This window comes from Merops nubicus, unplaced genomic scaffold, assembly GCF_000691845.1.
Source record: "Merops nubicus isolate BGI_N331 unplaced genomic scaffold, ASM69184v1 scaffold20458, whole genome shotgun sequence".
NCBI lineage: Eukaryota > Metazoa > Chordata > Aves > Coraciiformes > Meropidae > Merops > Merops nubicus.
In genome coordinates, this window is record NW_008626607.1 from 4,101 (window position 1) to 18,539 (window position 14,439).

The 14,439-nt window shown below is 46.5% G+C and overlaps 1 protein-coding gene across 1 annotated transcript; it reads right to left on the bottom strand.

The window, feature by feature from the left end:
• Window positions 1–1,537: 1,537 nt before the first annotated feature.
• LOC103778486 (ADP-ribosylation factor-like protein 3) lies at window positions 1,538–12,445 on the bottom strand (the record flags this gene model as incomplete). The annotated part of the gene is made up of 3 exons (XM_008946074.1): window positions 1,538–1,704; window positions 10,256–10,441; window positions 12,395–12,445. Coding segments are annotated over 3 exons (285 nt in total), but the record flags the coding sequence as incomplete, so codon positions are not given.
• Between the last annotated feature and the right edge of the window lie 1,994 nt (window positions 12,446–14,439).

The following is a 14,439-nucleotide window of genomic DNA, read 5'->3' on the forward strand; positions in this document are numbered from 1 at the left end:
TGTACCTCCTGATATATGGAGGGGAGGGGGCAGAATCAGACCCAGATGATTTTAATCTGCTGGGCTGTAACACACAAGCAGCCAGGGGCTGCTCCACGTAGAGTGCAGATGTTTCTGCCCTGAGGTGGAGACGTCCGGGGGAAGGGAGGAGTGGAGAGCTGGGAGCTCCAGGGGTGTCAGCCGTCTGCCTGGGTCCGTGAGTCAACTCGCTGACGCGTGGTAAAGCCACATGCTTCAGTACAGGCAGCCTTCCCCAGCCCGCCCGCCGCTCCGTCTCCAAGAGGTGGAAGGGGTGATGCAGTCCCTACTTGTTCCCTGGCCTTTTGCAGGCAGGCAGCAAACAAAGCTGGCAAGCAGGGCAGTGGGATTATTTTACCATCTGTGCATTAAAAACTGGCCCAGGAGCTGCCGAGCTCACTTCATGCAGGACATGGCTTCTTTGGTGTGCTAATGACTCCTGCTTGCTGTCAGCTGGGGCTAGACTGGAACTGTGGATGAGGAGGAGGCAAACACATCTCTTTCCTATTTCAGCAACTGCATCCTCTTAGAGGAAAGCCAGTTAGGGGAAGAATGAGTCCATGTTTTAAAGAGTGCTTCCCACCTACTGTTCCAGGCTCCTCACCCGCCACCCAGGCAATCTGCAGCCCCAGCCAGGCAGGGAGGATCTCAGGCCCTGTGCAGCCAGCTCACCATGGGCCAGTCCCCCAGGTCCCCTGAAGGACTGGGCAAGGCCTGCCAAGGAAGGGGAGTAGCAGAAAATATTCTACACATTTCAAGAAGGAGACCTGGGACCTGGTATCTTATTCTAGAATGTAATCATGGACTTAATTGCATTTTGCTGCAGAGTTGCCTTAACATCAAGGGAAAATCAACAGGGATTGTTCAACATCAGGACTAATCTCACACATGGAACTTACTGAATGCAGGAACCATGCTTTTGCTGGCTCAAGGTGAAATGCTGGGCTAGATTCTCCTTCAGCTGCGAGAAAAGCCCTAGGCATGCTCATCCTGCATCACTCCAACTGCAAAGAGCTTCAGTTACACACATGGACCCCTTCTCTCCCTCCTACAGCAGTGTCACAATGCAACTGTGCCTCGTTATGATCAAACTCCTCTTTTATGGATATAGAAATATGTGGAAGTCTTCTACCCTCATTACAAAAATGACCCCTTAGTTGCTTTATTTTAAGAAACTACCCACAACTGGTAACAAACTGCATTTCATCTGTCACTGAAGGGAAGCTGTGACTGGCACCTGAGTGCGGCCTCAGCAACCACAAACCTGCACCTATAGGGCAGGTCCTATGCATCTAAGCAACTACAGTTACTCACCACTCCCTCAGCTCCACACTGAATCACAGGCTTGCTTCTGCTTACAAACTTGCTTGCTAACCAGACATTTAATACTATTTATGCATAGGAAGGAAATACATAATTCCTTTATTGGGATAAAAAACGATACTAAAGAGCAGGTCAAGTTCCAAATCCAGCAGTAGGTTTTAACCGATGTTCCCTTTTTTCCTCTCTTTTTTTTTCTTTTAACAGCTGTAGCTGTGCACAGATGGAAAAACATTTGGTCAGAAAGCAGCAAATTAGTGTTTTCAGGCTAGAATTCTGCTCCCACCGCTCCTCCATTTCCATGCAGCTCGGAATGCTTTATTTCTTCTTAGCACTGACATTTTTGCACACCCAATTCATGCCGTCCTTCAGATAGAGAAAGGTAATGTTAGTCAAGTGAAGGGAAGAGGAATCCCCTGATCCCACCCGACCACCATTCAGCAAGCACCATGTTCTGCCTCTTCACCTACCCCCCACCTGCACTCTGTGCCCAAAACTGCCACAGGTTAAAAAAGTGCTTCCTGGCTTGGTAGATGTTGTCACACACAGGTTATTAAATCTTTCATCTGACCATAAAAAGTATCATCGTCTCATCATGTTGCTGTGTGCAGGTCCTTTGAGGAAGGATCACTTTGCAGTCAAGGTACGTCAGCAGCAGATGAAGGCTAGGTTCCAGGTTCAGCTGCAGATGATTTGTGTAACCTCGGGCAAGCCATCTTATCTTTGAGACCGTGGATTTTAGGGGGCTGTTTGTTATACAGTCAGCTCCCTGTTAAGAATATGGCTCTAATTCTCTGCTCAGCTGTAAGCCTTGAAATCCAGATCCATGAATGACACTGCAGTAACTGGAGCTCTGTTCCTGAGGTGTGGCCCCCACAAAAAAATGGGCCCTCAGTGGTCCCAGAGAGGGTCTGAGAAGCGATGCGTGCGGTCATATTTTAAGAGGCCGATACACTCTTTAGGGTATTTCTGTAAAAATATGTGCATGACATCTCTGACCCCTGCAAGCAGGATGGTAACCCTTGTGCTGTGAATACCTGAGTCATGAGTTTATTGCTGAGATCCCAGAGCGGGAAGGGCAAGGCGACATTTCATCTGCTCCTGTCACTTATCTGTTGTGAGACATGCATGACAAAGCGCAGCACGCACCATCTCCTCATATTTGTGTCCCATCAAATCCATTACCTCTACCCTGCTGCAAGGTATCTTTGCTGACAGGGAGGCTCAGGGCAGAAAGGAAGCAGGTAGGGTTTTGGGGATGAGAGGAGGCTGGCATATCTTTGTGCCTGGAAATTGGCCAGATGTCACCTTGGAGTTCTGGAGGGGGGATTTCACTCCACTATGTTCAATGGTCATTTCTAGACCATCAGAACAACAGCTAGACCCTAAGAAAGACCAGAGCCTTTAGGCTAGCATCGCTGCTAGCCCCATGGTGGCAGAGTCCCTGTACTGCCCTTATCCCCAAGCTGGCAAAAGGCTGCCAAGGACCTCAGCTGCCCCAAGGACAGACAGCCAAAGGTACAGCATGGCAGGCCCCTGGGGTGAGCTGAGACCCACTGCCATACCTCCCATGTTGCCCCTCAGCCACGGAGGCAGTGGACACGTCAGAGGGGAGCTAAAGAGTTAAGAGTGACGAGAGGGAGCCCTCAGGGCTTAATCAGAAGCAGAGAGGTTCTCACTTGAAAATACCAATTCACCTTGATAGCTGTGCTATGTGACACTTCTTATCTGAAGGGGAGCAGCAACTTCTGAAATCAGGCTTTGTTGCTGTGTTAAATAAAGAATAAGCGAGCCCAGCTTGTGCTGGGGTGCACACGAGGCCCTACACTAATAACACTTCTAACTCTAACCTTGGGGAGGGTTGATGTCTCCTGTTTCATTTATTTATCTCCACAGCAGAGATCAGTGTAAAACAAATTGTCTGAAATCCTCAGAGCAAATGGGAAAAGACGAGAGGTGGATTCATTTTAAGGCCCAGTAGCTTTGTGTCTTCCCCTTTCAATAACACTGATAACCTAGGTGTAAAACATGTAATGCCTTAAGCAATCAATAGCGTGGTTTAAAGCTTATCACTTTAGAGAGAGAAGGAGCGAGCAATTCCCAGCGTGAGGAATGCCAGGGCTTAACAATGGGGCTAGGAGGAGAGGTGTCAAGCCTTTGGCTTGATTGTGTGCTTTAGAAATCTGCATGATTGCCTGCAAAGAGTAAAAATAAATAAATAACTAAAAAACGCTCCCACAATGATTTCAGCTTCCCCTGCCTCGGAAGCAATAATCACATTTGCACACATCATGGCATACAAGGCAAGCCGAGCTCCTCATTCATTTTGAATGTAGGTTTATTTGCTGAACCAGAACAGCTGAGACAGCTTAAAGTAATAAATATCAGCTGACACCCTCTGCTATTCAGCACAGTAATCCCAGAAACAATACATCACTGCAAAACAACAAACACGCATCCTATCTTCTACCTAATCTGACCACAACCTGAATTCACAGTGATTAAAACTCTGCCTGCTGCCATTGGGGAGCTGGGGCAGGGGAAGACAGACCGCTCCGGCACCAGCACGGCAAGCGTCATAAAGCAGAGTTTATGATGGGATTTACCATGGCTGGGAGCCTGGCTGCATCAAGCATGTAACGAGGGCAAAAGAATGACATAGCAAAATGCAAGAGGGAAGGTGAACTCCAAACAGGCTTGAAATACGTAAGTAGGTCACCGAACTTTTAAAGCAGGAATAGATCTAAAAAACTCTCTTCTGTCATCAGTTAATTTACAGGAAAAATTACATTTAATTGTAAATATCTCCCTGCCTGACAGCGACAAAAGGGAAATGAACATGCTCAGCTCTACGTGTGTTGTATCACAGAGATATGTGTAAGGCACCTTCCTCATTTTCAGCCACATGCTGCAGCTACATCCGTGGCTTCTCGTGCAACTTTCTTGAGGGGGATGTTCTGCAGTGTCCCCAAAATGCAATGGAAAGCAAAAAAAACTAATAGAAATGTTTCCTGTTTTTCTACCTAAGGTTTGAAGTGGGATGTAGAGTTGGGAAGATAGAGAAACACAGGGAAGCTGCTGCAAACACAAAGAGCTACTATGGGGAAGGCATAAGGGAAGCAGGAGACGGTGCTTGAAAGAGTCAAGTCCACAAGGAGTCAACTGTTGTCATCCTTTGTCCCTACACACTCTGTCCCTGTATCTGCATGCTTAAAAGATGGCTCTGTGTAGAAAGTACAATCCCTACAGTAACATTTAGATCTTGATAGATGTCCTTGGGCTGCTTTGTTGAGACACAGAGACATTGGCAGGTACTTGGAGGAAGGAGACAGATAGGATATTAGTATTCCAGCCTCAAGTCAACCCTGGGAAAACTAAGCTGGGCAAAGATTTCAGATCTTTCAGCTTTGCCTCTCTTAGCTCCTTAACAAGCAGCTAGTAAACTTTACCAAAGCAAAGAGAGAGAACTCCAGGGAAGAGGATAATGCTCCTTGCAGAGAAATGCTGCTCGGCACAGCCCTGCCTTGCTGCACTCACATCTGCTATGGTGCCAAGGGAGTTGTACTCTCACGCCCTTTGGGAAAGGACTGGTAGAGCCTTCCCCTGGAGAAATAAAAAGTCCTGCTTGAGATTAGCCCACTGGTTGCTAATTCTCTGTGTTATCAGCTTTGTGGTTCTGGGAGTGAAGTAATCGGGCCTCAAACACAGCGGAGAAGTCCTTTCCACCCCATAAAAAGCTTCCTGATTTCTGTTCCTCTGCAAGCCAGGGAGCAGGCAAGGCCACAAACTTGTGACCCCTAATGTGACCTTAAGGACAGCAAAGCTTAATCCTTTCATGTAATCCTCTGTCTGCTATAACAAACTGGGTCAGGGAAGTGCAAAATTCTCCATCTCTAGCATTTTTGGTATGCGCTATTTTAACTGTCACTTTCTTCTCCCTCTGCACAGCCAGGACTGTGCCTTCATTATCTGTCATTTCTTTGCACCTCCAGTCATCGTACAGGCTGGCTTTTTCAGGCTCCCCCAAGTACATTACCCATTGTTTTTTGCCTGGGTGCAAGCTTTGCTTTTGTGCTCTGAGACCTTGTCTCCCTGATGCAGCACTGTAGACTCCTCCTTACCCTGCTTAAAAATCATAACACTTTGCCTCATAATCAGGAAACGTGGTTGCTTTTCCACAATGAGCTCTGGCTCTTCCTGCCCCAGGAGAGCTGCAGTCATCAAAACTGGTTTTAAATCACATTTACAAGTAGCCCCAGAACGCTGTTAAGATGTGGAAGATCCCCATCTACCCTGCCTTGGCTAAGACATCTTTAAGACAAGACCTAGCTCTGAGCATAGAACATTTCCAGGGGCAAATGTCCTGTTCTTCTGTTCTGAATCTCGTCCTTAAGAAAGTGCTGAGCTGCAGCATCAGCCTAACCTGGGTCTCAGGCCTCGTTCTCAGCTGGGTTGGAGCAGCCAGGGAGGAGAAGGCAGCTCAGCCCATCCCACAGTCCTTTGGGCCTGACCATCTCTGGCATAAATTAGGGAAGGTTAGTGGCTACTCAGTTCCACTGGCTTTTAGAGGTCTCCAGGGGGCCATTATGCTTGGGAGACTCTGGACACAATACGTGGCAGCATCGTTCTGGAGGATGATTCCTTGGGGCAAACTGAGCTCCTGCTGCCTTGACTGGGGACTCTTGCTTCAGACAAGAAACAAGCTGCAGAGCACAGACCAGTCCAAAGCCTTGATACACACCCTGGCCCCTAAACAACACCTCTGGCAAGAGGGCAAGCTGCAAAGCAGAGGAGTCCTGCCTGCTCTCATCCCACCCCAGCCGGCCAGAGTGGAAAGTTTGTAGCTTCTGCACACCAAGGAGTACAACTGGAGATCTAGCCACAAAACACCACCTCATGAGAGCCTACACGGCACCAGATTGCCGTTGAGAGGCAATGGTTCCCTTATGTTTCTCTGCTGACATTGAAGATATCTGTCTCACTTGCTGTATGCTGTGCAAAGGTCTCAATGCAAGCTAGTGCAGGACTCTGCTCCAGAGGAAAGGCCCAAACAGCTGTGGCTGGGAAAAAAGGCTTTCCTGCTTTCCTAACTAGGGCTAAAGGACAAAAATCAGACCCGAGCAGACATTTTGCTTGAAAAAGCCTCCAAGCACAAGGGATGCCACCCCTCCCTCAATGGCACCAGGAATTCTGCTTAACAAGACCAGTGCTGCCCACAGTTACAGGCAGCAGGTAATGAAGTCTTCAGATGGCAAACAGGGGCTACCATCTGGTACCCCGAGGACACTACATGAGGTTTCCAGTTAACCCAGTCACCTCTTTTCTGAGCCTGCCCAGGACATTGCTGGGCCCCTTTTCCAGAGTCTCCAATGGTTAACTGTAAAAGGGAAGATGACAACATGGATTCCCTCCTTAATTAACAGTTTTATTAAATAACCCATTTCAAATAATAGTTAAATTCTCTAAATTTATATCATTCTATTAACCATAATCTAATCTCATTAACCTTGAAATCCCCAGTCTTAACTACCCAATTCTATACACCATGGTGCTAGCAGCTAAACTAATTAAATGACCTTCAAACTATTTCTCCTTCATGTATTGGCATTATATATCTTTGCTCATTGCTCTTCCTTCAAGCTATCACAAAAAAATCTTGCCCTATGAACTCTGTTCCTGCATGTCCTCAGTACTAGATATGTCACCACTCTTCCTTGCAAAATCTGTCAGCAATGTCTCCAGTTTTAGTCTAGCTAATACATTCCATCAGCAGCAACGGTTAGGGTGCTTGCGCCTTGGCTTTCATTCTGAATTCCTGATTTCATTCTGAATACCTGATGCTTCCATGTCTTCATTTATTTTGCTGTCACTCATTGTCATTTTTCAAAGAAGTCCTTAAAGCAGTGACCTGAGATTTAACTACACAGAGAGCTCCTGCTCTAAGCTACTGGTAGAGATATTGCGTACCGTGATCCTCAAAAACATCTTTTCTTAATCTCATTCTTTAAACAAGTTCTTCGTCTGTTCCTCTAAATTTTGAGCATCTTGACCTCTCCCTTAGAGTCCCTGGACTGAAGGCACCATTTCTTCCTGGGTTGATCCAGGTTTAGTTTAAAAGTCACCTCCCAAACCATTTTGTTCAACGAATTTCCAAGGAAAGGGCGAGGCTGGAATTCTTGCTGTCTGATTTGACAGGGCTGGAGTTATGGCAGAAGAGAAATATAGGAGCTCTTTTTCTATAAGCCATAGAGAGTTTGTGACTTCCTTGACCTTTCTGCAATAATCATTTATGGAATAAGCAGCAGTATTCAGGGCACCGAGACTGCAGACAACAAAGCAGGATGTTATCAGGCCTGCATCTAAATGAATTTGTCTAGATAAGCATGATGGAGAAAATATATAGGCCTGCAAATACTTGTATTTAGCTCATCTAGTGTTTTCTGGAAGTGAATGCAGAAGCAGATTTCATTTCCCCAGCAGAAGGTACTGGGCTGCATATTCTCCTCTGTTGAATGTACATGGATGCGCTGTACTTCAAGGAGAAGGCACAGTGAGAAGGTGCTATCAACCAAGAAGTGTGCAGGCCACTCCAGAGAGCCCACAGGTCATCTTGAGAAGGAGGCATTTTTCAAAGTTCATGAACAGAAAGTGTCACTTTCTATCATTTAGTTCTTCCACATCCAGCACACGTCCTTGAATTTCATCTGCCACTTTACTGCTCCTTCACAGCTGGAGAGCTCACTCCATAAACTAGAGGAGGGCCAGAAGGTGGGAAGAAGGTGACCTGTGCCTGGCTGCAACCCTGTGAACTGCAGCCTCACTTTCTTGGTCACATTTCTTTGGACTCGAATATACATTGCCATTGTGGAATGCGTTTCCCTCTACCACCACCACTTCAAAGTAAGAGTTGAAGCCTCTCACAAGACTGGCTGCAATATGGCTGCATTTGTACCTTAGCTAACTAAATAAGGCCCTTTGGAAGATGTCATCTACTATGTTTATTGTTAAACATCAGGCTAAGAATTTTAAATCAGAATAACTGCTGTGCCAGCATCCCCTTTCTGGATGACAACGGAAAGAACAGGAAAGAACAGGATCTCCCTTGCTCTGCTCTTCCCTCCCAGTCCATGGCCCAGGCTGTTCCTTGTTCAAAAGGTGCCTTCAGACCTTAGTGGTCAGTGCCTGCCTGCAGATCTCTTCTTCAGAAATTCACTGAGTATTTCTCTGAACCAACTGATACCTGTGGTCTCCACAACATCCTACGCCAGTAAGATCCACAATTTAATTATGCAACTCACAAAGAAGCACTTATTTTCATTTCTTTTAAGCTGCTGTCTGATTGTTTCATTAGGAACAGCCTTCCTCTAGCAGTGTGAAAAATAGCATATAGTCTATCTGACATTTGCATACCTTATTTTATAAATCCTGCAGATGTTCCCACTCTCTGTCCTCTGTCTTCCAACCTACAAGTCCTAATTTATTTATTATCACTGTATACAGATGCCACTCTGTGCCTCAACAGAGGACTCTCAGAACTCTTCTAATTCTCAGAGGCATATGGACACACCTTTTCTGATGAGGGTAGTTAAATGATAGAAGAGTTTCCCTAGAGAGGTTGTGGAATCTCCATACTTGGAGATACAAATTGATTGGACGAGGCCCTTAGCACCCTCCTCTAGACTTGCAGTTATCCCTGCCTTAAACACGAGATTGGTCTAAAGATCTCTTGAGGACACTTCAACCTAATTTTTTGTTGGACTCGAAGATTCTACTGATAATAAAATCTTTTTAGATGGGGCAGAAGCATACATCAGTATCATGTTCAAGGTATGGGTCCACCATGCCTTTATTATTAAAAGAACTGTTTTGTGGGATGTTTCTTGCTTGCTTTCTGATAATTCTCTAGCATTTGATTTTTCCTTTCTGGCCTTTGATAAGCACTAAGCTACTGCTCCCAGTGATCTGCTTCTGAGTTATGGCAGCTAATTTTGAGTCCATCATCACATGTGTATAGTTAGGATTGTTGTTCCTCGTGCATCATTTTGTGCTTGTCTGCACTGAATTTCATCTGGCGTTTTACTGCCCACTCAGTACTGTGGGCTCTTTCTGCAACTCTTCATACTCAGCTTGAGATCTGACTAACCTGAATAGCTCTGTAGCATCTCCAAATAAGGCTTTACTAAAACTGCAGTGAAGACCTCTTCACCATCCTGGTTCTTTAAATATCAGTGAAGGGAGTACTCCTGACTGCTCGGATTTCGAGCACTGCAAATATTTCATTAATTCAGGAAAGCCTAAGAGTGAAATAAACAAACCTAGGTCCCATTTACATTACAAAGAGCTACTGTGCTGCAGGAAGTGGCTACAGCACGGAGCTCAAGACACAGCTATTACAGTTCAGCCCAGGAATACAGCTCAGCCCGCTCGGTGGGTTTTTGCTGCCCCCCATGCTGCCATTAGAAGCAGTCCTTGCCCCGTCTGCAACTCCTGCGCTTGTCTGGATCAGAAAAATTGATCGGTTTCTCCCTGGCGCCTGGGTTGAGCGAAATGCCAAACGGCATTAGCAGCGAAGGTAAATCAGATTTCTAAAGTGCACACTTGTAACAGTCAAAGGGGTTAATAGTAAAAGACGATTTGTTTTGTGAAAATGATTAACCTGACAGCAGTCTCTTTAAAATAAATCAATGTCTTCATTGGCCTGGCCAAGGGGTCCTGGGAGGGGAGGTGATGGCTCTCCGCTTTCCCTGGCGCGGAGAGATCCCGAGGGCCCCCAGCAACCCTTCCCCTCGGTTCGGTGCCGCCCGGGCGTGGCTGCGCTGACCCCCCTTCGTGAGGCAGGCGCTCCAGCCCCGCCCTGCGCAGCCACGGGCTCTTACAGACGGCCTGCTGGCACAGCGAGCCTTCTCCAGAGCCTCACCTGGACTCCCTCTCCTGAGAGAGCTGAACAAGACTGGATCTGCCAGACTCTGTCCCGGATTGTGTGCAGGTTCAGTCCCTCAGCGATCTCCGAAGCAGGGGCGGCCGTCAGCAGATCCTGCTTGTTAGCGAATATGAGCACGGGGACTCCGCTAAGCTTCTCTTCTTCCAAAAGCTCAGCCAGCTCCTGTAGCGTTTACAAGGGAGTGGGGTGGGGAGAAGATGGAGAGAGGGAAGGAAAGAAAACCTTCAACCGCCAGTGGTTGTCTCTAATTAGAAATATATTTAGGGCAAATGATGGAAGAGTGTGTTCCACTGAAACTTAGATCTTATTATAAGAGAGCAAAAATGTATACAATCATCTCTGCCCAAGGTTCAAAAGCTATTTCTTCCAATTACAGGTTACAAAAATCTTCATCTTGGTCTGAAATTAGCAGTTGCCTTAAAGGCTACAACTCTGTGTTTTACCAGTCCCTGCTCCCAGGAGACCAAAACTGATGAAACAGCAAAAAACATGTAAATTTGCAGTATGAGGAATCTGTCTTAAGTTATTGCCTGACTGGCATTTGTACCTGAACAGCCGCTGACACCAGCCCTGGTATCTTCACTAATAATGAGTTTCAGGGCTTTGTTCCAAGCTTTATACGCTGCAATCTGAGCAGGAGAGGACTGTTTTTCGCCCCAGAAATGGAAATCTCCCTCCCAAAGAAAGTGCCAATGCTTTTGAAGGCACTGGTTAGCTGAAGACAAAGCTAGATCAGCTTTACTATCTGGATTTTGGCTCCATATGCACAGCACACACTGGGTGGCACCTTAAGAAATGGGTTTGTTCGTTCAAAGCTGGGTGACTCAAAGAGATTTTTTTAATAGCTCAGACCTGAATCTGCAGTGTATCAACAATGGCTGAAGCACTTCATGTCTAGGGTTGTGCAATGGCCTCATGTGAAACAAGCACGCAGTCTCAGGTCACTTCCCTATGGGAACATATGACAAATCCAGCAGAACTTGAACCTGTAGGGATTGCTGGCCTTGCAGAGGAGTACATGAGATTTTTGTGAGCTCTTTATTTAGCTGGAGAAGTCTCATGCTCTCAGATACTGTCCTGACATCTTTCATCCACTGGCTAGAAACTTTTGGATTAAATGAGTGCAGTCGGGGAGATGCTAAACTGCGGTGGAAATCTGACTCCATCCCCCCAAAAGCAATGTTTGGTTTGGAAACCAGGACCAGAGAATGGACTTATAAACAGAGCTGGCTGGGAATTTTTCAACAAAATAGGTCTTTCATCTGACACGGTTGATTTATTGAAACCAAAAGTGTTTACGGAAATATGAGGGGTCCGGGCTGACTCCGCCTGACTCAGACAAGTGCTCGAAGTTTCTGCTTCCTCTCCCTCTCTTTTGCCCAATGAATATTTAATTGCTGATAGAAAATTAAATAGCCCCAACAGGGGAAAGATTACCCCCACCCCTAGAACAACCAAGTGTTCTGCTGTTAGGGTGTGTCCATGATACTTGAGGGGCGAAAAATCAAGTGCCTTCTTCAAATCAGGCAGAACAGAGAGCATTAAACTAAATCCCCTATTTCTGGTGGGTAAATCTGTTGTTAGCTATTTGGGGCCACTGTCACTTTCTGAATTTTACACAAGAAAGTTCAAAAGTCTATTTTTCTTCCATTTTAAAACACAGAATGTTACAAAACATCAAAACTTTGCAAAATGGAAATCTTCTTTTCTGGCCAGTCCTAGTTACAAAGTTCTTAGTTTTTTTCAATTACATCCAAAAGACAATCAAGTCAATATGATTTCCATTTCAACTTTGTAAATAAGAAAATAGGATTCCTCAGGGTCTTGGTTTGGCAAGGTTTAAAGGACTCAGAGAAGTTTGTGCTTTCAGCGTTGGGCTCGATTAGCTGTTATTGTATAACTTTAATGAAAACTGTTCTATTTAAACAGAATTAGGCTACCTATTTTCCTTGTTTCACATCTACCAAAATAATCTGCATTGATGTTGAAAAGCAAGTCTCTCTTGAAATGCAAATTTCCCTCATAAACAACAAAATCATCTTCCTAACTTTTGTGAGCAAGGGGCACTCAGAAGCACCAAGTTACTTCAAAGGAAGCTGGGCATAAGTAACTTACCTGACCCGTTTCTTCAAACCGCTTCCTATCTGCACTGTCAATGACATAGATCTGAAAAAGAAATTAAAGGAAAAGTTAATCTTTCCAGAAGACATTCTTCCACAGTATCACATACTTAAGTAAGCCGAGCCAAATAATTATGCTTTTGGGCACAAAAACTCCTGGTATTATTTATAGCAAATGTTGACAAAACTTCATGACGTTCTGAAAGGAAAGGAACCACCTCTTTTGAAGTTGGAGGGGTGGATAGCCACGTGGGTACAAACAGAAGAGCTGGGAGCAGTACTGGGGATGCATCACCTCCACACCATCTGTTATCTGAAGAGAACAGGGGTCTGCCTGGTGTCTTTTCAAATGACTGGAAGCTGAGCACAGGAGGGCAAAACCTGAGGAGCCAGATGTGGTCTTTTGCCTGCAAAAGGAGGGTGGGCATATGGATGATGTCCATAACCAGGCAAGAAATACCCTCCTGAATGATTTTCACCCAGGGTCTGACCAGCCTTGGGTGGGAACTGATTAGAAGATCACCACCAGATGCCCCCACCTTCCACATTAATTTGGAGGTGGGGCAAGAAGCCACCTCTATAAAAACTGACACTGCTTGCAGTGGTGTTAGGAGGTTTGCTCAAGTAGTGCCTGTGTTGTCTGAGGATTCTGGCTATTGGAAGGACTGCCTGACTTCATGGCAAGTGGAGTTCCTACTACAGCAGGGCCACAACATGAAGGTGTCTCTGAGTCTCTACTCTATAACTGGGCTCATGGCCTGGCTGCTACCATTGCCCATAGCTTGGCTCCTTGTCTGGCTTGCTCCCTTCTTCATGTCCACTCTAGTGGGTGAGTGCATGGACTTGTTCCTCCCTTTGGTTGTCTGGCACTTTGGATCTCTGGTGTGTGATGTGGGAGTGGAGGCAGGAGTTTGGCTGCTGGTCTGCCTGTTAATGATAATAGCATTCTATGTTGAGGAAGCGGTCAGCAGAAGAGACCTCTAGGAGTAGGTGTTTGGGAATGCAGGCTGCATCCAGTTTGCAAGACTCTACCTCCAGCTGCCAGCTTGTCCACCAAGATGATGGAGAAGACAGAGTAGCTGGCTCACAAAGACAGACAGCAGAGTCCTGCCACCTTCTCAGGGCTGGGCATTGCATCTCATGGTCCACAACGAGGTCACAGACAGACACCTGTCCTCTGGGATGGAGAAGGGTGGATGCCCTGCCTACAGGCTCCCTGCTTGAGGAGGGGGTCTTCACCCTCTCAAAGCAGTATGGCACTTGCTAATCTCTTTCTGTAAATGTACGTAAGCCTTCTTAGTGAAGGCAGCTCTAGGTCAGCACAGGCTCAATGGCTCCTTGAAGGTTCTCCTAAATATGTAATTAGCAAGTCTGGCCATCCTCCTTTCCCCTAGCAATGCTACTGCAGTTCAGAGTGCACAGGCATCAAGCTACATATAAAGAAATGGGGAACCCCTCAGACAAGAACAGGCTGGCATCCCTTTAAAATTGCTTGGTATAGGAAGGTTTTTGAAGGAGAAGGGTGCTGGGACAGCAGACGGGGTTAGGACTGGTGACAAACACTGAGCATTTTGCTTCCAGTCCCTGCCATTCCCCATCAGTGGTGATTGAAGCTGCTAGAATGTCATCTGCATGCTCTTTGGTTGCTTACAGGGAGCAAGTGTCAGCCTGGGTTTCAGGGAATAGACGAGCACAGCACTCTGCCATCAAGATAAATGGCATCCTTGTAGGTACTCTCAGCGTAAGACTCCACACTTTCAGGGTAACTTTGACCAAACAGTAGGGGGAGGGAAGATCTCTAGCAGCAATATCTATTAACCTGTAGGCACTCCCTCAATGAGCAGTGCTATTGTTTGAAATGGGACCAAACATGCAGTAGGAGGGTCTGTATGCCAGGCCCGAGGAGGTAACCCTGCCACCCTGGAGACCCCTCTGCTGACCACTTGGGGTCTGCAGCCCCCCCGGGGCTGGCAGCAGGCAGTGACAGAGGCCAGGGGACATGCGGCAGGGCCGGGCGCAGCCGCGCGGGGACGCATTGGC